We start from the raw sequence: 22346 nt of genomic DNA, 5'->3' as shown, positions 1-22346 counted from the left end.
TCCCTTATTAATAATATATTTCATTTATTAATAAAATATTTTCTTTATTAATAAATGAAATATATTGATCGTCCAGCCCTTTAAATGTAAACACTATGTATGTTCAGATGAAATGCTATAAGGTTGTGATAAAATGATAATTTCTGAATGAGTCAGAAGGAATTGGCTCCACCCCCTCTCAGTGTTCTCAGCCAATAGGAGCTCTCCCTGGATTATCCTGCTGCTATAAAGGAGCGGTGCTGAGGAAGAGTTTCAGAAACACATCTGTCAACCAGAACCTGTCCTGAGACGCTTCACCAGGTGCTTTACTCATCCTTGATAAACAACTAAAAACCGGTTCAACAGGCGGGTTTCAGGAAATAAAAAGCGGCGATGGAGCACTCTAAAAAGACAAAGTACAGCCCAGGAGATAGAAAGGACTCCTCAGAGAGCGGCTCCGCCATCAACGGACACTTTGACGGTTTAGTGAAGCGGCCGGCGGCCGCCTCTCAGGCAGCAGCAGCGGGCTCCCATCGGGGGAGCAGCTCGGTGATGGAGAGCTGGAAGGAGGAGCGGACCAGGAGCCTGGAGGACAACGAAATGAGCCTACCTTCTCTGGCTGCAGCCTACACCACCATCCTAAGGGGGCTGGGGGAGGACCCGGAGCGGCAGGGGCTCCTGAAGACCCCCTGGAGGGCCGCCACCGCCATGCAGTTCTTCACCAAGGGCTACCAGGAGAAAATCATCGGTGAGTTTGGATGAAAGCTGCCGCAAGCAGAATGAGATTTATCCTGCAGGCAACAGGTGAGAAGTTCTGCTGGCAGAGACCCAGTTAGAGGACCTCAGTGCTGAGATCAGCAGGCAAGGTCCACTAGGTTTCCCATCTACAAAATAAACAATTTTATTTATATTACAGCCTACTGTATGCTTTGGCTACTCTGATCTCTATGCTTAGAAATCACCTTGTTGAACAATAAATACACTGATTATATTCAGTCTATTTACAATTTTCAAAGTGGGGAACTATGTTGGGGTGTAATAAAACATCCCAAATTTGTTTTCAGCCTCATACCTGCAAACTTCTGGAGGTGTGCCTGAAGATGGCTACAAAATCCCCCTAATTTGACCTGTTGCTATTATATGATCAAAGATAACCCCTAAAACAGACTATAGAAAGTTGGAAATGTGCACATATTAAAAAGTGCAACACAAAAAAGTACTTGCCTCCTATTATCACGGTCTTTGATGAAGCATCATTCTAATTTCCCAGCAACACCCCTACTCTGCACTACGGAAGAGGATTAGGGCCACTGAGAAAGTAAAAAAAAATGTAACTGATTTTTAATCTTTATTTCAGTATAATATGAGAAAAAAGTCAGAATTCTGACATTAATCGTACAATTTAGACTTTAATCTCAGAATTTAGACTTTAATCTCAAAAAGAATTCTTTTTTTTCAGAATTGTGAGAAAAAAGTCAGAATTCTGACTTTAATCTCACAATTCTATAAAAGTCTTTGAGATTAAAGTCAGAATTCTGATATTTTTTCTCATAGTATACTGAAATGAAATCAAAAAATCAGTTGACTTTTTTTATTTTTTCAGTGGCCCTAATCCTCTTCCGTACTGCACTGACTTTACTTAGATGAGCTTAAACAAAAGGTTCCCCTACCTCTATGACTTACATTAATCATTATTTTAGCTTTCAATTACCTCAGTTTGAATCAATATCTGAACGGATTTTTTCATTTTCCGCTTTGAAGCACTCTTTATCAAATGTATAAAATAAGTAGATAAATGCTGCAAAACAATCTAAAAAATATACTTAAAACCTCTGTGGGACAGATCCTTAGATTTATTGCAAGGCCTCCATGCCATCACCCTAATCTTTCTCTGTCTGATTCAAGTTAAGACCATTGAAATTTTTTTAAAGCACTTGCAGAGTGTAGGTAGTTTTAAGATTACTTTTTAACATAAATGGGTGATGTGTTTAATTTGGTTTATAACAATGTAATACATTTTACTGACTTTTTTTTTTTTTTTTTTTAAATGCTTCAGTTTAGATATGAGAGACTTTCCCCCAAATCAATACAGCCGTTGTTTGATTTAGGGGAAAAGCCTCCCAACTGTGACACTGCAAACCGCTATGCATCTGTTGCTCTGAGAAAATCTTTTTCTCTGTTTTTTTTTTATTCATTATTAATTCAAATATCTCCAATTATAGATCTATACTTTGCATTGTTTCATTTGATCTGTAAAAGTATCCACAGCAGCTCAGAAGAAATGGATACTTATTCGGTGAAGTAATGCCAAATAAGTAACAAGTGCTAGAAGTTGGCAGTAAAGCCTTGAGTTGTAAGCATGCAAGCTCTCTTAATTGCTAATCTTAAGAAATATGCATATTGCAATTCTTATATGCTTTTACAATGTTTGCATAATACGATTTTGCTAATCTTGAACAAAGGTCTTAGCTCTTAAGTAGACTAGAGGCACTTTAAATCTAAATCTACCCCTGCTTCTTAATTAGATACAGCCTTATTTTCTTATGTTGTATCAGTTTTCAGTTGGAATAAATCCACTAAACTGAGAAGTTTAAGAAAAAACATCTGATTTTAAGTTCTGCACCCAACTTTATAAATTTCTAAGTTATAATTTTGGTAAGACTGAGACAGACTGATTTTAATCTTTAATAAATGATTTAGTCATAGATAATATATTTTTATTATTATAGAAATCTTTACATGTTTTTTAAACATAAAAACGTTCTCCTTTGTGGAAGAACAGTTTGCGTCTGTCCCATCACAGGAGTAAACTCCTGTACAAAGCTCAGGCAGGGGTTGCTGAGTCCACAGGGGTGGACTTCTCCATGCTCTACACCGTGCCGGAGTGGCTGGAGCCGGGGATCTGCCCCCTCCACAGCTCCATCTGGATGTAGTTTTGCTGTCATGGTTGTTGTTGTTGTGTGTTTAGAAGCTTTAAACTTAACGTGATGGGTAAAAATGTGTGGAGCAAGGTGATTCTTGTTTTTAAGTATGATCTCACCTGGACAGTTTTTGACCTACAGTATGCTTGATCCTCTTGGGCCAAGGCAGAAGATGGCGTGGATAATGATGGTATGTATATCTGCCATCATTACGATGGAGGTGGTGCATCTCCTCTCTGCTGATAGGCTGCTGTGGGAGCCGCCCCTTTGACTTGTTGGGAAGTAAAGAAAAACCAAAAACACATGCAAGGCTTGAGATGTTTATGGAGGGTTACTGCATTGTTTTCCCCTGGAAATAGTACTTTTTATCTGTGATGTGCAGGTCTCAGATTCGGCTTTTATAAAAGCCTTCAGTCGTTAATAAATGATCATGGTGTCAAGACCAGCAAAAGTTATGCAGAGATTTAACTGAATTTGTGACGTTCTTTCAAAGAGTTCTTTCTGCAAAATAGAAAATATATATAGTTGTGCTTAAAAGTTTACACCCCTCCCATAAATTCACACTAAAAATTAAAATAACACAAAACTGAAAAAGTTATAATAAATACAAATTTAGTAAATTATAGTTTAGTAAATTAAAATATTGATTTAAAATTTTTGGTTAAAAAATATTACTCTAATAAACAAGAAATACCGAACAAAATAAAGTACCTTGCTCATAAACAGAAAACCATCACACCTGTCAACATGTGCAGAATTCTGATTGAAAATTTCCTCAACTTTACAGAAAACACCTGATTTCAGTGATTTCCTTAAAGAGTTGCTCAACAAAATAATAGTTCAGGAGCTCTGTCTGCCTTGTTATTTCTTTTTTTTTTTATCATTATACATATACATATGTATATAGTCATTCATTCAAAATCAATATAATGATTTCCATTTAGTTAATATTACATGTCATTTTCGATTTATTTAACTGCCAGCTGATTTTTTTTTCTGACTTTAAAGGAAGGGTATGTAAACTTCTAAGCACAACTGGATCCTCAGCAAAACAGATAAGTCTATATGCCAAATGTAAAATCTTTTTATACAGACCAACCGGTTTTATTTTTATTTAAGATATATTAAAGATCATGTATCTTTTCCTTCAGAATTTATAATAATGATCTAAACTCCCTAAACCAAAATTTATCATTAGAAATGTATAAAATCTATTTTGTGAAATCTATAAAATTATGGCTTTCAACCAGGTGTTTTTTCTTTTTCTCTGTGCACACAGTAGCCTAGTTTAGTCAAGGTTCATTGATTTAGTCAAGAGTTTTTAACTGAAACATGTCTGACCTGGAGTTGAAAGATTTTTGTTAATAAACTTTTATATTTTGAATGTAAGTTGTGTTGAATTTATCGCATATATGTGCAGAGTTATCTGTTTGACCATGATTTGAGCTCGATTCACACTTTTATTTTTTGTCCTAGCACACAACCGTTGGGGCGAGTTTTCACAAACCATTCGAATGAAAAATATATTTGCCCCCATTAAAGGGATGGGCATTAAAAATATCATAATTGCACAACAACTGTCTTAAGCCATGCACAGCTTTGCTACTGCTAAAATAAAGATCTGCTGTTTGTGTTTTCTTAACTTGTGAGGTCCAGAAAAACTGCTGACCTATTTGATCCTCACTGAAAGTTTGGACTCGTTGACCTTTCCTTTTTAAATGAATTTAGAATCAGCCAGACACTTCACTGACTGGATTATATGATTGATTAAGAACAGAGTCATCGTTGGAAGCTCATAAAATCCAATTCATAACACAGAATGAATGGTTGAGGGAGTAATTGTTCCTGCTCCCTACAGAATGTATTTGTGCCTGTTTGTGTGCAAAGACAATGAGTGATTATCAGTAGCATACCCATTACCTGATAACAACCTTTCTCACAGTCGCCCAAACTGACCGACGCTCACTTCAAATTAATTTATCTAAACAAAATCAACCTAGTGTTATTTTCCCAGCTGGCATCCATCTGTTAAGGGGAGATTTAACATCTGCTCAAGATAAAAAACATTAATATTTGTTGCCTTAGGTTTCAGGCGTGGGTTCTGCAGGGTAGAGGTAGATGCAACGCTGTCCAGGGTCCAGGCTTTTGTTGCAGCGCCGACTGGGTTCTGGGATTAATGTTACCAAGTTGCAGGTTCTGGTCATACTGTGTGTTGATGCAATGCTTTGCTGCGTTCTGTGTTGCTGCTTGCTGGGTGCATTCGGTTCTGTTTTAGGCAGGGCTCAATAAGTCCATAATTATACCTCTGATAAATGTCTGTATTTACTGTACTATTCTGTAAAGTTTAAGCCGGTTAATTATTTTCCAAAAGACTTTTTATTGAGAAATATTTGAGAGCCAAGGCCGAAGGTGCAACAAATAGTGCACCAACCCAGAGATTTAACAAGCCCTGTGCTCAGCCTGGTCTGCCCATGTTTCACCACAGTGGAGTGAAGGATTCTGTGTTTTAAAACATCCTGTTATTATTCAGGAAGAGATCAGGTACATTTTTTGCTCTTATTCTGAATGAAATCATTGATCCAACATGGCATCTCTGTGTGTCTCACCTTTTGTAAACATAAGTCAGTCCCTTACTTCCACAGTCCATGGAATATCCTTTTAGCTGATGGGGGAGCTGGTTCCCATCTGTAATGGTCAACAACCAAAGAGTCACCAAAGTTTTTAAAGTGTTTTATTAAAACAAACTATCCGCCATTAAATTTAGCTCCTCATTTTGTGCTAAAATTAATATTTTTTTGGCTGCAAAGTTGTTCTAGGGACTGTGGATGAAGGAAAACTATTACTCTCTTATTTGGGAAAGATATAAACAGAAATCCTTAACAAGATTGCTCAGGTCTGTTTTTGTCAGACCTACGCTGCAATTTAATGGGAATGCCATGAACACATCAGCTCTGGGGAAAATATTCCGTTCTCAGTCTGCTTTCATCCATTATCTGCTCCCTGCAGCATTACCAGGCTATGCTTCTGTGTGCTTATTTTAGCCACTGGCTTGATTCGTACTTAAAGTCAGTTAGTAGATGTGTCCACATTTAAAAACTGAAAATATTTCCTTTTTTTTTTTACCTCAGCCTTCCCATTAAGGTCAAAGATGACTTTATTAGCTAAATGTATGTAGTTCTAGGTATTGTCTTTTGATTTTAACATTTTGATATTGTTCTTTGATTGTATTTATAACTTGGTAATAAAACACAGTTGTAATCATAACTACAGAAAAGTGTATTTTAAAATTATTATAATTTGTTGTAAACTTTTAAGATTCTGAGGTTTTCTAGTTATAAAACTTGAGGATATATCTTTTAGATACATCCAGTGATTAAAAACAATGTTTTATCAAAAATAAAAGCAGGATATTCTATTTTATTAAAAATTTATAATTGTGTCTCATAACATAATAGTTTAGAGACGATGATAAATTCTGGAGATATTTACAACAGAACAATGAGGTTTAGAAATGAAATTAATTTCTATAAAATAATAAAATTATAAATTAAACAAGGTTAAAATAGTGTATGCCTGCTATCCTGTTTCTACTGAAAAGAGAAAAAGGATATAATGTAAAGCAACAAGTCTGTGTCTTCTGTTTGTCTGACTTCACCTTTTTAGTTCCCTCTGCCTCGAACAGATATCCAGTCAGGAAATTAAAAAATGCTGCAATGATAGTGGGAGCCGCCTGTGTCGTCACATACAGATAAAGCTGTTTATTGAACCCTGGCAACCAAAAAAAGCAATAAACGAGCAACAGAAAGGTAAAAACGGAGCTATAATTAGACCGTGGGCACAATCACCAGAGTTCACAATAAACATCCAGTGAGCTGACTGGACGCCATCCTGCCATGTTCTCTGTGCTCCCGTCTGTGCAGAAAAAACCTAAATGAACCTGAGCATGCTTTTAACTTATTTCCCACTCTGTTTGTCTTTCTCCATAGACGTGCTGAACGATGCCATTTTTGATGAAGACCACGACGAGATGGTGATCGTCAAAGACATAGACATGTTCTCCATGTGTGAACACCACCTGGTTCCCATCTTTGGCAGGGTGAAAATACAGCCGACACTCAAACAGAAAGCGTTTAGAGACATAAGGTTTCTAAAACAATAGTTATTAGAAGTTTTTTTCTTCATCCAGATAATTTGGTAATCGTAGTTTTGGTAATAATTACCTCTGGTAAATATCGCCAAAATATTGGGATGTCTCATGTGTTTTTTGTTTTTTTTTGTAGAAAATCTTTAATCACCTTGAATAACTCTTATTGAAAGTCTTAACAGTCCGTATAATATACATCTAAATCCTTTTTATCATTTATACTCAGTTCAATTTAGAGGCTTTTAATTGAGACTGGCTTTACTTCCTGTTTTCCTTTGGGCTTGATATTTAAAAGAGGAGGGGCAACTATCATTTGTTATAATCCAGCCAGTGGCAGTTCTAGACCAGATTTACTAAGGGTGCCAAGGTAGGCACAATGTTTTTCCATGAAAACACATCATGAAATATTGAAAGAAACAAAAACAAAACAGGGCGATCCTGTTCACATACAGGAAACCACAACGCTAATGTTGAAGATTCCTGATCTAGATGAAAAATGTGATCCTGTCTTAATATGACTGAATCTTAAAGTGATATTTCAAAATAATATGTAAAGTAAACAGTAAAGGTAAAAGATCAAGTAAGTCCAAGGCTCCAATCAGTTTTGGTGTCTGCTTTCCGTGCATATTGCCATAAAAAAATTTATGCAGTTTAAAGTTTTTAGTGAAGGGGCCATTAAAGGGGCCAGGACCCATTTTCATGGATTCTTGAAAAGCTGAGGATTTAAAAAAGCTATTTGTTTCTAAAATAAACCTAAAAAAAAAAAATTCAGTGAGTCTTAACAAGTGTAACAATCTAAAACCTGTTTTATTCACTATGAATGGTGTGGCAGACATCTCTCCAAATTTCATGGGTTGCTGTTGGCTTTTATTAAGAACAGTTTTATTTAAATGTTAGTCTGTGTGGCTTATGTAGAATACTGCAGATGTGCATACTAAAGAACAGCAGGAACAGAAAATAAATGAAATAATACAATAACTAAAATGTTAGCACATCAACCCAATTTGACTTAAAAATAGACTTAAAAATAAACTTAAAAGAACTGTTCAAAGATGGAGGTGTGGTAATCTGAGGTTTCTCCATTCAAGTGGGTCTTTACAATATTTTAAATGCTTAAACAGCTAGATAGCAACTTTCAGAAGTTGGCAGTTTTTAATTTTAATCCTTCAGGAAGATAATGATACAAAATATACAGCTAAAACTAAAAACACTTAGATTTGCATTGTTGGTTGGATTGTTCTGAATTTCCCAGTAAGATTTTAATACTGCAGAGAAATAATATTTGAAAGCATTTTACAGATCTAACTGTTCAACTTTAACATCTGCTTGGGTTAGTAGATGCTCCTTTAGGTTCTCAAGACATCAGTAAAATCACATATAACCATATAACATGAATTTGTTATTTGAACCAAAGTACTCCAGCATGTGAAGAGATGATGTCACCAGCTGCATTCATGGATGGACACTTTCTTGAGCCCCACAGCAAACTTTATTTTACATACATGTAAAAATCCAAACCTTCGTCACAAACATAGTAAGATCTCAGCAGATGTTTATCTTAAACCAATTCTTTTGTTTGTCTGGAGGCCGCTGGTCTGAGCAGCTGAGAACATGGGAAACAATCAGATTAGCTGAGATCTGTTTATCTTCAGCCTCCTCTGTTCAGCTTTAGCATCATTACTCTCCACTACAGCCCCACAAAGCAGCCTCCTCTACTTCTGCCTCTTCTTTCTCCGTTTCCATCCCTCCATCTTCACCTGCAGCTGCACGTCATTTTAAAACAATGAGTGTCTACTGTTGATCTTTTTTCTTTTTTCTCCACTGTTGTAAATAGGCTGTGATGATAGCTGTGAGTCACACAAACACGCACCGCGCCACCTGTGTTACAGCGAGCGTGCGTTCATGTCTCTAAGCCTCCTCGTCCCTTACCCCCCATCATCACTGTCAGCGGCGACTGTGTTGTTGATCAGATGAAGAGCAGATTGCCGTCACTTGGTTTTATTAAACTATTTGAGGTGTCTTTGGGTTTTATTGTGGATTATAATGTGCTTGCAGTTTACAAAGACCCTCTTTCTCACCTCTTCTGTGAATACTTTGAGATAAAATTGCAAAACAAACTAAAGTAAAAAGGTAGGCGTGGTCTGTGATAAAATTATCATGGATTTAAGTATCAGAGTATGTCCGCTTAAAGCAACTTGTATTTTATAATATGGTAAAATGTATTTTAGACAAATCAGTCTCACAGCTGCAAAATAAACATTGTAAAATATTATGCAAGGTGGTACACATTCAAATCCTGCTTTTTAATTTGTAGAAACATATATTATATAATAATTGAACTTTATTGATCTCACATTAGAGAAATTTACCTCTGCATTTAACCCATCGCCTTGGGGAGCAGTGGGCTGCCATTGTGGGGCGCCCAGAGTGTGGGGTTAAGGGTCTTTGCTCAGAGAGCCAGAGTGGCAGCCTGTGGGAGTGGGTTTTGAACTCACAACCTCAGGATTCCAAACTCTATGCCCTGACCACTAGACAGCCACTCCCTAAAAATATAGAATAAATATAGAGTAAATATATGGATGTCCCAGGCAAACATTATTTTGCAGGAAAAACAAAAAACTATGTGATTATGATCTTAATAGAGTAACTCTATGATATAATATTCAGGTATTAGCTGTGTAATTAGTCAGGCTGTTTGCTCCATTATCCCACCTAAAGGAGGCTGATTTACAGTCAGCTCACTCACACCTTATTAGCTGTAGTTTTAACTTAGTTTGATGTAAGGAGTTCTTTTAGCTTCTACATTAAAACATATTTTTTTTTTTTTTAGGAGCTTAATGATGCACAAACAGCTGAATTTAGAGGGTAGTTAAGGAGCCGACTTTTGGCCAGTTGACCAGCAGTTTGTTGCAAGGCATGAAGGAGGGGGGAAATGTGCTTTACTTAGCTGGAAAAAACGATTGCTCCTGCTCTCTCTGCAAAAACAGGAAAAGAGATTTACTTCGTTGACATTTTATGGATTACTATTAAAAACTAAATAAAATAAAATTTACCAGTTTGATTTCTAAATTGTAAAAGATAAAACTATCAGACCTCAGACAATATGATCTATGTGATGAATAAGCTGGAGAGAAGTTTTTATTTGTGTAGAAAATATATATTTTTTGTATTTACCTCTGTAATTCATATTTTAGTGTTTCAATAACCTTTCACTAACACATTTAGACATTATTGCCTGTTTTGGCATCCTATCTTTTTTTTTTCTCTGTACGCTTTTTGACCGATGGGAAAATGTCTGAGTTAATTTAACTACCTTTTAGGTCTTGATAATTATGGGGAAAAAAATATGGGAGGATATGCAGATGTCTAAAATCTATTCCTTATCATGAAGGAATGATAAGGAATAGATTTGTTTTCCAAAGGTTATAGTTTTTCTTTTTTTTTCTCGCATCTATAGTTTATGGTCAAAAAGACTCAAGACCTTCTAAATTCAAGTCTTAAAAGATTTTCTTTTTTTTTTGTCACTTGTTTCTTAAAGAGTAAAATGTGTGTGAAGATTTTCAGTGCATCCCTTTCCAAACCAGCGCTGAAAATGCTTAGAAACAGCCTCCTCCTGCCTTTGGGCGTGTGCTTGTAAATCGAAATAAGTTGAGTGAAGTAGCAGTCTGTTTGATGTGCGTATATCAGGCTACTGCAGCAGAGAGGAGGAAGAAGAAAGACGTCAAAATTGAGAGATATTCGCACGCCTGTTGCTGCTGCCCTTTTTCCTCTCCAGTCAACAAATTGGCCCTGACATTTAAGTGAAGCTCACTTGAATGTTTGTGTGTAAGAGAATTAGAGCCTCCAGCGATCTGCAGCAGTGGATCTCATGCTGTTGACTCCAAATCGTCCTCCTTTCGACTTTTCCGCCTGATTTGATCTCCTCTGCGCCTCTTGTCATAATAAAAAAAAAAAAAAAAAAAACATCTTTTCAGTTTATACAAAATAGCACATATATACAAGTAACTAAAGGAAGTAATTACTTTTTTATGCCTCTCAGTTTTGTTTAGATTTGAACCTAATTGTAGTAGAAAGAAACCAAACAAAGCAATTGAGAACACAGTCCAAATTTGCTAAACAGTGATGTTATCTCTGATATCAATTTTGCACTGACCTGCTAATTAATGGTAGCCCAGGGCGGGGATATTGGTGTATGCAGACGTGAAGTGCTTTGCCTGACAGACATTGGTGAGGGCATAAATGACAAGGCAGGAAGAGATTTATCTGTTATCTAGGATCCTACTGCTGCTGCTGTGTTTATTTTAGTATGTGTAATGTGAGTGGACTCCTCCTCGTTTGGTTTGTACAACTGGATTTGTAAATGGCTGCAGTGATGTAAATAAATTTTGGGATATATGTATTTATGTTGTGCTTTGTTAGGGTTGTATTGTATGGTAATTATTTATGGCTAAATATCTGTTAAAGGTGCAATGGTGTGCTACATTTTGGTAAGAATACTTTTGATAGGTTTTGCTTAAGATTCCATGTACAGGTGGCCAGACTCTGTTGGGAATATATGGGTTCAATTATTCGGATGCCATTTATAATTCATGTGTTCTGACTATTATCTGTTCACTAACTGTCAGGTCTTTCTGCCCTAAGGTTTTTACTGTCAAGTATTTCAATAACTGCACCCAACACGTGGAAGGGATGGACTCCTGACATTACGAGTGTGGCTGGATTTACTCAGACAGAGCACTATAGTCTTTTTCCATTGTTTATTTATTTATTTATTTTTATTTCCCTTTTTGTGATTAGTCTGTTAGACAACAGTCAGGTAAAAACTGGTTAGTTTTCAGCATGAGTCTCTCACACAACTTGTAAGACTATGCAGCGGCCTTCCTACGTGTCATTTATGCCCTCACCGATGTCTGTCAGGCAAAGCACTTCAGGTCTGCATGGACCTATAGCCCCGCCCTGGGCTGCCAGTAATTAGCACGTCAGTGCAACAATCAATGCACAATGGCCATCGACAATGAAAGCTTTAAAAGAAGTAAAACTTCTGCTCCAATTCTGACCAGCGTTGTTATTTAGAGGTCGCCTGGGTGCCATTCCGAACTTAGTCCTGCCCACAAGGTTTGAGGTCGGGAAGTTCGGTCTGGCTCTGCTCCATAGTAGCGCGAGTATTATCGCCCACTGTCAGGCGATCCAATCAAATTGTCAGGGCGGGCTTTATACGATGATGGACAGATGATCAACAGTAACGTAATCAACCACATGACCAATGTGCACTTGGGTGACTACAACAATGGCTGCCGCCGGAGAGTTTAGGTGAGTAGATTCTGCTATTAGGTCTGTTCTAGAAGATATCGACAGCAAATTAATTTTAAAAGAGGAACAGAGAAACGCGATCAAGGCTCATCTTCTTATTCTAGGCGTGAAACTGCACGCTTTGATTTTTGTTGACAACTATGCGTTGCTTAACATACGTCACGCACTCCGTTGCTCTTATTGGTTGTACGTCTGTTCAATTGAGTGCAGAGGCATTTTTTTTCCTGGTTCGTTCAAAACACGCCCCATAATCACAGCTCTATGGAGCAGTATCAGACTCATATTCTGACTAGAATTGAGTAGGACTACGTCAGGCTAATTTAGAGGTACAAAAGCACCAAATCTCCTTTTCTTCAAAACATCTCATAAATAGTAACAGTCTCTTGTACTTGGGGCTTTAACTGCACTATTTTGTATAATATTGAATGTGTGGAAGTTAGTAAGTGTAAAAGTCTAAAGATGACAACTGAATTCCCTTGAATTATTACCAAATAATCTAAAAACATATTTTTGGTTTCAGCAAAGTAGAAAGTATAGCAGTTTTCCTTTTTAAGCCAGGAAACACAGATGACTGGTAGCTTGCAGCAACATGTGGGGGAGGGGAGCATGATTCAAGGCTGTGTTGAAAAAATGAAATAATTAAAGATGGGGGGAAATGATATTTGAGTGGTGCACCTGAATTTTGTTTCTTATTTTTAATGAGCTGTGTAATTTTACTAAGAATGACGAAATTAGGAAACCTTAGGACAAAACTTCTGGAAGTTCTTAAAATGACCCCCTGGTGGTGGGTTTGAAGAAGGCTAGAATATGGTCACTGTGATATTAAGAGTGGAAGATGATGGAAACTGATGGTCAAGACACTGTTTCTCATATCCCAGACTGATTTCATGAGAATACATCAGAATCAGTTAGGTAGTGTTCATTTATTTGTTTATATTTAAATTAGTGCTTTGGTTAAAAAAAAATTGTGAACCACACTAAAATTTCTGCATGACTTCCAGGTGGTTCAAGAATTAGAAGAACTGACTAGAAAAACAAACAAGCATCAAGTTACCAAATCAGCAATTTATTATAATTTAACTAAGAATCCAAAACCAGGGAATAGGTGGATATCGATGTACACTATATTGCCAAAAGTATTTGCTCACCTGCCTTGACTCACATATGAGCTTAAGTGACATCCCGTTCCTAATCCATAGGGTTCAATATGACGTCGGTCCACCCTTTGCAGCTAGAACAGCTTCAACTCTTCTGGGAAGGCTGTCCACAAGGTTTAGGAGTGTGTTTATGGGAATTTTTGACCATTCTTCCAGAAGCGCATTTGTGAGGTCGCACACTGATGTTGGACGAGAAGGCCTGGCTCTCAGTCTCCGCTCTAATTCATCCCAAAGGTGTTCTATCGGGTTGAGGTCAGGACTCTGTGCAGGCCAGTCAAGTTCATCCACACCAGACTCTGTCATCCATGTCTTTATGGACCTTGCTTTGTGCACTGGTGCACAGTCATGTTGGAAGAGGAAGGGGCCAGCTCCAAACTGTTCCCAATAAGTTGGGAGCATGGAATTGTCCAAAATGTCTTGGTATGCTGAAGCATTCAGAGTTCCTTTCACTGGAACTAAGGGGCCAAGCCCAGCTCCTGAAAAACAACCCCACACCATAATCCCCCCTCCAACAAACTTTACACTTGGCACAATGCAGTCAGACAAGTACCGTTCTCCTGGCAACCGCCAAACCCAGACCCGTCCATCAGATTGCCAGATGGAGAAGCGCGATTCGTCACTCCAGAGAACGCGTCTCCACTGCTCTAGAGTCCAGTGGCGGCGTGCTTTACACCACCGCATCCGACGCTTTGCATTGCACTTGGTGATGTATGGCTTGGATGCAGCTGCTCGACCATGGAAACCCATTCCATGAAGCTCTCTGCGCACTGTTCTTGAGCTAATCTGAAGGCCACATGAAGTTTGGAGGTCTGTAGTGATTGACTCTGCAGAAAGTTGGCGACCTCTTCGCACTATGCGCGTCAGCATCCGCTGACCCCGCTCCGTCAGTTTACGTGGCCTACCACTTCGTGGCTGAGTTGCTGTCGTTCCCAAACACTTCCATTTTCTTATAATACAGCTGACAGTTGACTGTGGAATATTTAGGAGCGAGGAAATTTCACGACTGGATTTGTTGCACAGGTGGCATCCTATCACAGTTCCACGCTGGAATTCACTGAGCTCCTGAGAGCGACCCATTCTTTCACAAATGTTTGTAAAAACAGTCTGCATGCCTAGGTGCTTGAATTTATACACCTGTGGCCATGGAAGTGATTGGAACACCTGATTCCAATAATTTGGATGGGTGAGCAAATACTTTTGGCAATATAGTGTACGTGTGGCTTATGGCATAAAGCAACACAGCCATTTTCAGCCTGTTGCACAGCCACAGTCTGTACTCCATTTAAAAAAGCATTTTTAAAACCAAACCAAAGTGTCCTCAATATTGCACCTGCTCTGTATTTTTGGTAGTAGTCTTAAGTAGTAGTCAGTGTTAGCAGCCCTCGCAACATTTATTAGATCTATTTAACACGGCAGTGTGTCTATAGGAATCATATTTTGGATAGTTGTCTACATTCAAGCTTGATGCCAAATCAGATTTCTCTTTATCCTGTATATCTTTTATTTAGATGATCTAACTTAGACTGAAGTTCATAAAAATTTTCCTTAAATTGAACAAGTTTTCTACCTTCCACCTTTTTTTTGTTTTGTTAACGTTTTGACTCCTCATGTTTTTTTGTTTTTTTTTACTGAAAATGTTTTACCTCATACAGGTTCACATCGGTTACCTCCCCAACAAGAGGGTTCTGGGCCTCAGCAAGCTGGCCAGGTGAGTCAACTTTATCTGACCTGATGAAGTAGCTGCTAGTGTCTGTCTGTGTATATAATCTGATTATTAAAACATCTGATCCCCCTGACCCCAATACCTTCAGGCTTATTGTACTAACACCCCTTACTAACACGCTGATACACACACACACGCATCCTCCAACCCACTCCCACACCCACTGAGGTGTTGCTTTAAGCTATTACAATAAACTGTTAAACTGTAGAAATTAAAAACAAATATATATAAAAAAAAAAAGTGGAATAATTATATCCATCCTTCCATCCCTCACTCTGGTCTGTTAGTAAATACATAAGTAATTAATAAATAATGTAGAGAGAAACTAATCAAATGTGAGAATATGATTGACCCCCATAGTTACAACAATCATTACATCAATCATTTGGTTCAGTATCTATAATCAGACCCAGGACCCATTATTGTCCAACATGTGGAATCAAAACCCAGCAGCCATGTTTTTATGGGTTTGAAAAAATAAAAACACACGAGAAACAAACCATGAAACCTTCTCAGTGGGCTTTTAGAATAATTATAAACTTTTCAGTGGATCAACAAGTGAAAAGCTTGTTCATACTCGGCCATCTTTGGCCGAGTATGAACAAACACAGCATTTCATGAAAAAAGATACCTTTAAAACTAAAAATAATTAATGAAAATATAGTTTTTTGGGTGTGAAATTCTGAACAGGACTGTTGGCCTATCAGTTTATACCTTTAAACTCAGGGACATTAAGATAACGGGATAATGATCAATTAAACACCAGCTGGTCAACCTCTGAAAAATAAAAAACTGAAGAGTTTTGGAGTGGCCTAGTTAAAGGCTGGACCTAATCCCTAATTATATGCAGCGGTATAAACTTGTGTCTGAATGAATATAACTGTATGGAATAGATTGACTTTCCTCCATATTGACATAAAGCCCTCACAGACGGCCGTTCACTATCAAAGGTGGCACAACCAATTGTTAAGCTTAGAAAAGTCCCCAAAAAATATTTAAAAATTATTCAGATTACTACTTAATGTAAAAGAAGCAAAATGTATTGTATTTTATTTTATATATAAAAAAAACAAAAAACAAAACTGTTTTCTCACCCCTCGTGGGGTGGTATGTGTCATCCTCAAGCTCGGGTCCTCTACCAGAGGCCTGGGAGTTTGAGGGTTCTGCGCGGTATCTTAGCTGTTCCTAGGACTGTGCTCTTCTGGACAGAGACCTCTGATGTTTTACCTGGAATCTGCTGTAGCCACTCTCCCAGTTTGGGGGTCACAGCCCCCAGTGCTCCAATTACCACTGGTACCACTGCTGCTCTCACTTTCCACATCTTTTCTAGCTCCTCCTTCAGTCCTTGGTTTTTCTCAAGCTTCTCGTGTTCTTTCTTCTTGATGTTGCTGTCGCTTGGGATTGCCACATCTATCACTACTGCCTTCTTCTGCTGTTTGTCGATCAACACGATGTCTGGTTGGTTAGCCATCACCTGTTTGTCAGTCTGGATCTTGAAGTCCCATAGGATCTTAGCTCGGTCATTCTCAACTACCTTAGGAGGTGTCTTCCATTTTGACCTTGGGACTTCCAGCCCATACTCATGGCAGATGTTCCTGTACACTATGACAGCTACCTGGTTGTGGCGTTCCATGTATGCACTTCCTGCCTGCATTTTACACCCTGCTGTTATGTGCTGTATTGTTTCAGAGGCATCTTTGCACAGTCTGCATCGGGGGTCCTGCCTGGTGTGGTAGACCCTGGCCTCTATTGATCTTGTACTGAGTGCCTGTTCTTGTGCTGCCATGATTAGTGCCTCTGTGCTGTCCTTCAGTCCAGCCTTTTCCAGCCACTGGTAGGATTTTTTGATATCAGCCACTTCTTCTATTTGTCTGTGGTATACGCCGTGCAGCGGCTTGTCCCTCCATGATGGTTCTCCTTCCTCTTTCTTGTCCTCACTTTCGGTTGTTTCCTGCCTGAGGTACTCACTGAGCCATTTGTCTTTGGGGGCCATCTTTCTGATGTACTCCTGGATCTTAGTTGTTTCATCCTGGACAGTGGTCTTGACACTCACTAGCCCTCGGCCTCCCTCGCTACGCTTGGTGTACAGTCTCAGAGTGCTGGATTTGGGGTGGAACCCTCCATGCATTGTGAGGAGCTTTCTCGTCTTGATGTTAGTAGCCTCTATCTCCTCCTTTGGCCAGTTTATTATACCAGAGGGGTATCTGATGACTGGTAGGGCATATGTGTTGAGATATATATATATATATATATATATATATATATATATATATATATATATATATATATATATATATCAGCCTTAATGTCTTGATGCTAAACTTAGATTTTACTGTTATTACACGGTGTGTTCTGTCTCTTGGCATTTACTTGGAGGTCTGTGAGGTGAAGGTCCCCAAAGTTCTTCCGCTCACAGAGAAGAGCAGCAGGTTGAAAGGGAAGATGAGGTCGATTTCTGCAGGATGCTCAGTGGCGCCAAATCAGGGCTTTGATCTGTCATGTTAGCGAAGAATGACCCAACTCTATAAGCAGTGGGCATAAGCTAACATTTAAAATAAAACCTGTTTGTTGCTGATTTCTCTTTATAGGTGAGGAATGTATGTTCTGGTTCAACGTCTGCAATCTCCTTTGAGTTTGAACAAAATACAGCGGCAGGACCCTCTATTTCCATCAGCTAAAGGAAGATGAACATTTTTGTGTTTAAATATCTCATTTTTTTTTTCTTTTTAATTAAAATTATGTTTTCTGAGTCTTGGATTTCAACTGTTTGTGTTTAAAAAAGATTTTCATACTGACAGATTAAAACAATAAATAAAATGGGAAATATTAGTTCCTCCTGGCTACCTCCTCCTAAACCCACATAATATAAACATTATTTTATCTGCATATCTAGATGTTTGTAATATTCTTTACCATTTGGGGGATTTATTTAATCCTATATTTAGCTGCTACAAAAATGCTGTTTATGAAAGTTTATTTTCTTGTATTGCTGCCACGTGCTTTTAAATAAGCCCTATTACTGATCAATAAACTACATATTAAAATCATTAAAAAAATAAATGTAAAATCTTTGCTGATTTCTGCGATATAATTATAAAAAAGGATGATTTTTTTTTAAATTCTTCTTCTCCTCCTTTTAGGATTGTTGAAATCTACAGCCGTCGATTGCAAGGTAGAGTTTATTTAACTTTTTTAGCGCTATTTATAGTGAAGTTTCTACAACATGTCATATTTCTCCGTAGAGGTTTAAGAGGCCATATTGTGAAGGACCTTGCGAGAGCCGCCCTATAACATGTTTTTACTGATTAATTAAAGACTCCCTCTATTCAGAGTGTGGTACAATTAATGATCAAGAGTATTTGGATTAAAGAGAAATCAATTTCTTAAGTGTTTCGAAAAAATGTATTCTGCTGAGAGAATAGGTAATTGCTTTCTCGACACCTTCAGGTTGAATCTTTATTCATATGTAGGATATTTTAAAAAGAAAGTAGTCAACTAAAGCAACCGGGGGTATGCGTACACCTAGTGGCCTACGAGTGCATTGCAGGGTGTACATGAAAATATTTTATTTATAAAGTATTAAAATATGATAGGGCTGGAATCTGTTTTGCTTTCCGAGGCCCAAATTGAAAATTTAAACAAGCTTTTATCAACCTAAAAGAAAGTTTTTCTTATGTTTGAGTTCACCTTTAGCTGTGAAACACATCCAAACCAAGCAGAGGAACAGACTGGATGTAGAGAACAGCCTGGGATCTGCTGTTTTTCACACTGAGCTATCAGAGCTCATCAGAGCAGCTCAGGTGAAAACTAATAAAAACTAAGTCAGTCTGACTGTAAATTCTGTTCTGTATTTTGTTCACAATTAATCAATTTTGAATGTAATTATAAGCGAGTTACTCAGAGGACCTCAAGTTTTATAAATATAGGTCTATAATATGATCTTATTATGTATTTTTTTTCAATTCCTTACTAACTTCCAGGCAACATAATTATGTTGTTTTTGTTTGAGATGAAAAGCATAAAATGCCTAAGAATTAAATGGTAAAATTAATAGATTATGTAAAATGTTTTTAATTTAATAATCAGTTATTCTACATTCCACTTTTGGACAATCAATACTTTAGGGGTACTCAAGGTAAGACAAAATTCACAAAGGGGTACACAAGTCAAAAAAGTTTGAGAAAACTGGACTAAAGAACCAAACCACTCAGATTGGGTGTTTTTGATTGTTTGTACTATATGTCCTAAAGGTGCTGACATGAATGCATTGACATACTGTGTGTGGGTTTGTTTAAAATGTCCTATTTTCATGTATAAAATGGTGCTGTGTACAAGAGGATGTTTCTATGGATTGCTGCCATCCAGACTGCTCACCTTTTAAACCCTGAAACAAGCACATTAATCCCAGCCTCTAACATTAGTCTCAGTCAGCAGGCATAACAAAATCTTCATAATGAATATATCAAGCATAATAACAAGACTGTTTTTTTTTTCCAAATATGTTTTTGTGATTATATTAAGCGAAATCAGTTTGATGATACATGATTAATTTCATTGATTGCATCTCTCATTTAGATGATGCTTAACTGCTACTTTAATATTTGGGGAAAGTTAAGGTGTGGCTTTTAACAGGAGTTTGTGACATAGTTTCTTTACCTAAGTGGAAAATGAAGTAAAAGTAAGGTGTAGTGTAAGTGCAATGATCTGTGATCTGTTGTTTGTTCTCACTGTTTGCATTTCTGGGTTTGTATGTCTGTCTTGTGCTTCTCCAGTTCAGGAGAGGTTGACCAAACAGATCGCTGTGGCCATCACCGAGGCCCTGCAGCCCACTGGGGTCGGAGTTGTTGTTGAGGCAACGTATGTTTCTCTCTGCAGTTTTTTTTTTTCTTTCTTAAGCATAACCTTTAACTGTGTAATGGAGCAGCTCAAAGTGTTGGATAGTTTTGAAATGGGAGGAAAAGTACTTTAAAATCTGAAATGTGCATGATATATTTGTTTTTACAGTTTTTAGAGTCACATTTTACTGTAGTTACAGATGCAGCTCTATATTCATTGTGGTACAAAGTAAGACAAACTCAGATGGAACGAGTTTGAGATGAATATTCTTTGACCTAATCTTTGTACTGTAACTAATGGCTGTGGTCATCCTAGCTAAAATGAAACGTTTTTTTGCTAATTCATTCAGAATTACCTTTCCTATAACTCCTGATTGTTTCCACCTGAGCTAAAGGCCTCTGCAGCTCCTCCAGATTTACCAGGAGCTTTTTTTTTCTGCTTCTCTGAATTTTCCTCATTTGGCAAGTTATTCAGCTAAAAGACCACAATATTTTGACTCCAAATTTGGCTGCCATCTTGTTCTGTTTTAGCATTCTTCCTGTTCATCCTAAAGAGATTTTTCTTTCTGTCTGTTCTTTCTTAAATAACGCTTTTCTCCTGCTCTGGCTCTCTGCAGTCACATGTGCATGGTGATGCGAGGCGTCCAGAAGATGAACAGTAAAACTGTTACCAGCACCATGTTGGGGGTCTTTAGGGAAGATCCAAAAACCCGTGACGAATTTCTGACCCTCATTCGAAGCTGAAGAGCTCCTCCTCTTCCTCCTCCTCCTGTTGCCTGGAGTTACCTCCACCTGCACGGACCACCTGCCGTGCTCGCTGTATGTGTGTGTGTTTGTGCGTGGGTGTTTCCGTCTCACTGAACACGGTGGAAAGGTGTTCGCTCTGTGTTTTTGTTGACTCTGTAAAGACCTGATGAAGCGGCGTTACCTCGATGATTTGACCTGTTTATTCTCACACAGTGAAACAGATTTTACTCTTTATTTTTTCTTGTATATTTTGTCTGTTATTGTAACCTAACAGTTACAATAACAGACAAAAGTCAGTACAGCAGTCACATTTCCGTTTGAATATTATTTTATTTTAAAGACTGAATAACCTTTGATTTACTGTCCCCTCAAAAAAAAAACAACAACAAAAAAAACCATCACAGAACCATTAATGCCTGCTGGCTTGTAAAAAAAAAAATATGTAAATCCCTTTATTGTCCCACAATGGGGAAATACACCTCTGCATTTAACCCATTCCCTTGGGGAGCAATAGGCCGCCATTGTGTGGCCCCTGGGGAGCAGTGTGGGGTTAAGGTTCTTGCTCAGGAACCCAGAGTGCAGACTGTGGGGATGGAACCGGGTACTTGCAAACTTCTCAGAGCATAAGTGTACTGCTCTAACCCACTAGGTCAACACTCAACAAAGTGAGTACACTTCTATATAATAAAGTCCCATTAAAGAATATTAATAAAGATGTGAGGGGTGTACATGCAAACATCTGAGTCCTATGTAAAAAGAGGAATTTTAAAAAGCAATTTGCAAATCCTTCAGAAGCAGGAATTCAGTTAAAATAAAATAAATCTTTTTTTCACATTTTCATTTGCAGTGTACCACTGACATGCTAACTGTTCTACTTTAACTAAAGTTCCTAATACTATTGTTAGCATTAGCATGCTCAGGAGGCACAGCTCCAGATATTTTATCGTCTATTTTGACTGATTTAGTGTGGTCTACCATTTCAGTATACTCACTATGCTACCATCTTTATATTTAATCAGAAGAAGAAATTGTATGTGTATATATATATATATATATATATATATATATATATATATATATATATATATGAATAAAAAAATACATGAACAAATTTGTTGATATCAAAGTTATCACAGTTCGCAAACTTCTCAGAAAATCCTATTTGAGAAGAGTACCTTAATTTCTGGTGTGTTAATGTCTTTCTAACAGAGCACACTGTAAAACCATAAAGTATATGGTTTACCAATTTTAAAACTGAGCTGTCAGAAGCAGAATATTTTCCAATTTAAACTTTTTTTCCCAAATCAAAATGGTGCAAAATGCATAATCATCAGGCATCTGGAAGCAACACCTTCTTTTTATGGTGAACATGTTTCAAACATGTTTACATCTTTTTTTTTTTTCCTGTGTGAGAAACTGCCTTTATCTGCCAACCAGCCTCTGCATTAAAAACCAAAAAGGTATCTTGTCTCTACATAAGGCTGACTAAATATATTTGTGTGTGTTTTCTTCATCGTTTTCACCCTGGCA

General features: G+C 37.6%; 1 protein-coding gene across 1 annotated transcript; it reads left to right on the top strand.

The window, feature by feature from the left end:
* Nucleotides 1-239: 239 nt before the first annotated feature.
* On the top strand, nucleotides 240-21255 carry gch1 (GTP cyclohydrolase 1). The gene is made up of 6 exons (XM_038269126.1): nucleotides 240-727; nucleotides 6887-6996; nucleotides 15164-15219; nucleotides 18375-18406; nucleotides 20007-20091; nucleotides 20687-21255. The coding sequence occupies exons 1-6, from the start codon at nucleotides 373-375 to the stop codon at nucleotides 20811-20813; spliced, it is 765 nt and encodes a 254-aa protein (XP_038125054.1). The 5' UTR covers nucleotides 240-372; the 3' UTR covers nucleotides 20814-21255.
* Nucleotides 21256-22346: the final 1091 nt, after the last annotated feature.

Source organism: Cyprinodon tularosa, unplaced genomic scaffold (genome assembly GCF_016077235.1).
Source record: "Cyprinodon tularosa strain WSP-4 unplaced genomic scaffold, ASM1607723v1 ctg100, whole genome shotgun sequence".
In the NCBI taxonomy this organism is placed as follows: domain Eukaryota; kingdom Metazoa; phylum Chordata; class Actinopteri; order Cyprinodontiformes; family Cyprinodontidae; genus Cyprinodon; species Cyprinodon tularosa.
Note: the sequence above shows the minus strand (reverse complement) of the source record. Positions and strands in the feature narration are given on the sequence as shown.